General features: G+C 42.5%; 1 protein-coding gene across 1 annotated transcript in view; it reads right to left on the bottom strand.

Annotated features, from left to right (window-relative positions):
* Positions 1-1,986, bottom strand: part of axl (AXL receptor tyrosine kinase) — a 41,783-nt gene extending 39,797 nt beyond the window's left edge. Inside the window, exon 1 of the mRNA XM_080025098.1 lies at positions 1,383-1,986. Coding sequence (XP_079881224.1) covers positions 1,383-1,551 — 169 coding nt within the window. The 5' untranslated portion in view covers positions 1,552-1,986. The remainder of the gene's footprint in view (positions 1-1,382) is intronic.
* Positions 1,987-4,371: the final 2,385 nt, after the last annotated feature.

The raw sequence follows: 4,371 nt of genomic DNA, 5'->3' as shown, positions 1-4,371 counted from the left end.
CGCTTGATGCAAAATGAACACTGTAGCGCCTATGTGTGGAGACTATGTTCTGGAGTTTGGTTGCCGGCTTTTGCTCAGAGGCAAAGCTGCAGATTGTGTTATATTACAGTTGTTCTCAATTGCCTACCGTAAAGGCAACTGTTCATGTAGAATTGAGGTTTTCAAAACAGTTCACACAATGGACTGAACTGAAAGTCTGTTGCCAAAGTGACCTCCGAACAACATAGTATTATGTTGTCAAATTAATAGATTCTTTCATACAGGGGGGGGGGGGGGGGGGGTCTCTTTGATCCATGCTTGCAAAAAGCAGAACAGAAGTGTAAAGTTTTAACGATGGAGAAGGACTGATAACTTTGTCCAAAGGAGTTTCAAATAAGTTTCACAATCAGTGGTTTATGATAATGCAAATAATGTATATCAGCTTTGAATACACACACTATATACACACTACACGCTATATCCCAATGTGTGTACTGTTTGAAAGAGTATGGAAAATTTGTGAAACCAATAAAACCTTGTTAACTCATTTGCAAACAAAGAACATTCACTGTGTTAAGAAGGTGAAATGAAAATATCAAGTGGATCCCATGTTTCATATTACAGTGTAGGCAAAGCGTATCCAAGCAACCAAGAAATAACGTAAAGTGACTTTCTAAACTGTTATGATTCCCTGACTTCCCAGTAGGATTTATTTTAAGCTCCATGTACTTCCCCTGGCCTTCTGGAATAGCTACATATCTCTCACAATTCCACAGTATACTCCCGGAAATACCATGACTTGTGTGGGAACCCTGGTCTGGATAGGATACCTGGTTTTTTGGATGAGTTCCCAGGAGAAGTTACAGAAGGGTTCACGCTACAACTGATCCTTAACAGCACTGCTTATGCCAGACATGGAAAACAGCTCTCCATAACACACACACACACACACACACACACACACACACACACACACACACACACACACACACACACACACACACACACACACACTCCTCCATCCATCCATCACCTCTTACCTACTGTCAGTGGATAAATAGCCTAGAATGAGTATTATTAAACCAATCAAGTGAATCTTGAATTTGTTTACACTTTGTTTAAAATTTAGTTTTCGTTTTTTTATGAGTGTGGTGAATGTTTTCTTGTCGGCCAGATGTTGAACGCACTTGCAGCTGCGGTGGTTGCACTCGCTAAACCAAAGCAAATTGATTTAATGAGTGAGTTAGGGTTAGAAGCAGAATGAGGCTGCCTGACTGGGCTTTGGGGCTAAATCGCTCATTACGAGGTTTTTCCACGCGCTGGAGTTGACAAACAACAGTCAGATGTGTGGGTAGAACGCTGATGCATAGGGTTACTCGGTGCATATGAAAAAGCCACCTTACCTGTCAGGGTGCCATCCGCGGTAACTGGCCTCCAAGACGCAGCAAAAATGACAACAATGGTGAAAAAAGACCATTTAGACCAATGCATTGTGTTCGTTGATAAGCGATCACCTTTAAAAATGTGCTTTATAAGAAGGAAAGGCATCTTGAGAACACTACCGAACTCCATCACCGCATCTCAGCGACTCCGCAGAAAAAGTTTCAAGCTGATGCTGAAAAAAATTGATTATCCGCAGAGATGGGGACCGAAGTAAAAAACCCGTATCCCTTCGTTTTCAGTTCCTTTTTTAGGAGGACACACTGTGAGAAAAAATAACCTCAACGCGTCTTAAAAGCGTCCTCCACTGTTGTTCTGGGTTGAGCCCAATACACAACACAGTAAGTCTACAGAAAGTCCACCAGCGCCACCGAACTTTTAGCGCACAGCAAACAAACAAAAAAAGTTGCTACCAAACTTTTTGTGACGCCGAACAAGTTGTCCAAAAAGTATATTTCCAGCAATCGAAGGAGGGAGTGTTTTTACGCCAGTGTATTCCTGCAGTGTGTCTGTCGTCCAAAGTCTCTCTCCTGTTCGCTCAGACACACAGAGACATTCCCCTGACTCTTTTCTTTTCCCTCTCTCTCTCCCCCTTCAAACAGGATTCAAATTCCTCAACTCAGGCTCCCTCTCTCTCTCTCTCTCTCTCTCTCTCTCTCTCTCTCTCTCTCTATCTCTCTCTCTCCTCCGCCCTCCCCCTACACACTAGCCTAAAAAGTCTCGCTCCTTTTCTCAGAGGATGTGAGGAGGAACCCTGCGGTGCTCCGATTGTCTTCAGCACAATCCCCCATTCGCTTTTTAATTACACGCGGATCCCCACTAGACGTAAGTAGCCGACAGTAAATCACCCTTTTCCCGCGAGAAAAACCAAACAAAGTAGGCTATGTGTCAGTCGGTCTGTGACATGGTCAACAGACAAGAGTTTGTCTGTCTGGCAGAGGATCAATTACATTACCTTTGACAAAGACCGTTCATCTCTGTCTATTAAAGAGCAGTAACTTACTTTGATCGGATCACACTTGTTTGTTATATAGAAGGCCCTAATATAATTCTCACATGCATTGATAACAATACCTATAATCGTTCTTTCAGTTTTCATATAATGTTGATTTTAACTAAGTGTGCCCTGCTTACATTTTACCTGCATGTTGTATCCTGCTGTATATACTGTTAATAATGCTTTGTGATATCTTCATACCTGTAAGTAAATGTTGTATGATTTTCTGTGTGGTTAATGTCAAGTTTAGGGTCACAGCCAAGTGCTACAGAAACAGTTTGATTGGCTTATTTGTATGATCCACCTAAAGCAAAAGATTGAAGGTGGAGTCAGCAATTCTGGAGAGTGATAGTTGCCAAAATCAGTGAGTATCTCCTCACCATCCGCTACCTGTCAGTGCTGTGTGTGCGCTGAAAAGAAATTCAGTGATAATACACAGCCTAGGCTCTGTAAACGGACATGTTGCTAGCTATTAGGTGGGGCCTTTTTGTTTACTTACACTTTGTTTACTTACCAGTTTACAGAGGCTAGGCTGTCTATTAACACTATAGTTTTTTTTTCAGCGCGCGCACACACACACACACACACACACACACACACACACACACACACACACAGTATGGACAGGTAGCGGATCATGAAGAAATATTCACTGATTGACAAAAAGTGATTTTGGACCACAGGCATTCTCTAGAATCGCTGAGTCCACCTTTAATGAGATGGATACAAGTCAGTAAGCGTAGCCTGGGAAAAAGGGATGAGACGAAAAAATGCAATGTAATAAAATCGCAGTGATAATATTGGGCTTATTGTGTTTTTATTTATTGCTGTTCCCCTATAAATGGGATTATGTCATCAGACTGTCTGGGAACTCGTTTGAACTGGTCATTTCAGCCCAAACAGACTGAAGCATCCTCAGCTGTAGCCTAAATAAATGCTGCAGTCCCTGATTCACATCAGCAGTGTTGTTGCAGACTGTGATGATCTGAGGTGACTGTGTGTGTTTATGTGTGTGTGTGTGTGTGTGTGTGTGCGTGCGTGCGTGCGTGCGTGCTTGTGTGTGTGTGTGTGTGTGTGTGTGCGTGTTTGTGTGTGTGTGTGTGTGTGTGTGTGTATTTGTTTGGACAGAGAGTCAAGCTGGTTAGAAGAAGGCCCTGCAGAGTTCACATACCATTCATGAATAATTGATTTTCTCTGTAGATTCGTAGTTTTTTTCTTCTCTTTTCCCATGAAAGTGATGGGAGGTGCTACTAGGAGGGACCATAGATAGTATATAAAAGGGGAGGGACGCAGGTTATTTAGCGAAGACCTGCCCGGTCCTGCTGGCCCTTTAAGAGTGGCTCTATCTGGACAGTGTTGTGTTCCCAGGGTCTTTAATGGAGACAGAGAAGGATTGAGAAAGACCCCATTGTATATGTTCGCTTTTCAATAGGAGCTTGAGCAATGGTGCTCTCTCACTGCTCCCAGATAGAAGCACAGAGAGAGAGCGAGGGAGGGAGGGAGGGAGAGAGGGAGAGAAGGAGGGAGGGAGAGAAAGAGGGAGGGAGAGAGGGAGGGAGGGTCACCGAGGGGGTCCTGTACAAGAAAGAGGGGTGTTCTACTCAAAAACACAAAGTTTTTTGGGTCTGGGAGGAGTGCATGTTTGGGTTTTTGAGGGGGGATGGGCATCAGATCTGCAGGTTTTAACCCGTTCAGAATCCAATTATTATCCAAACATGCACAAAAGATATTGCAATGGTGGATGTTTGACTCTAACTGCAGGCATAGATCATAAGCAATAGACAGTAAATAAAAAGAACATACTTTTGTATATGTGTTATTTTTCTGTCTAACGGCCAATGGTAAGAATTTCAATACATTGTCTTTAGAAACCTTTTTTTTTACAAAAATGTATACGTTTCTTTACATTTCAATGTATAACTTATATCAACAAAGTGCATATATATCTTGTATTA

This window comes from Ammodytes marinus (assembly GCF_949987685.1).
Source record: "Ammodytes marinus genome assembly, chromosome: 3".
NCBI lineage: Eukaryota > Metazoa > Chordata > Actinopteri > Uranoscopiformes > Ammodytidae > Ammodytes > Ammodytes marinus.
This window is presented reverse-complemented; position numbering and strand designations above follow the sequence as displayed.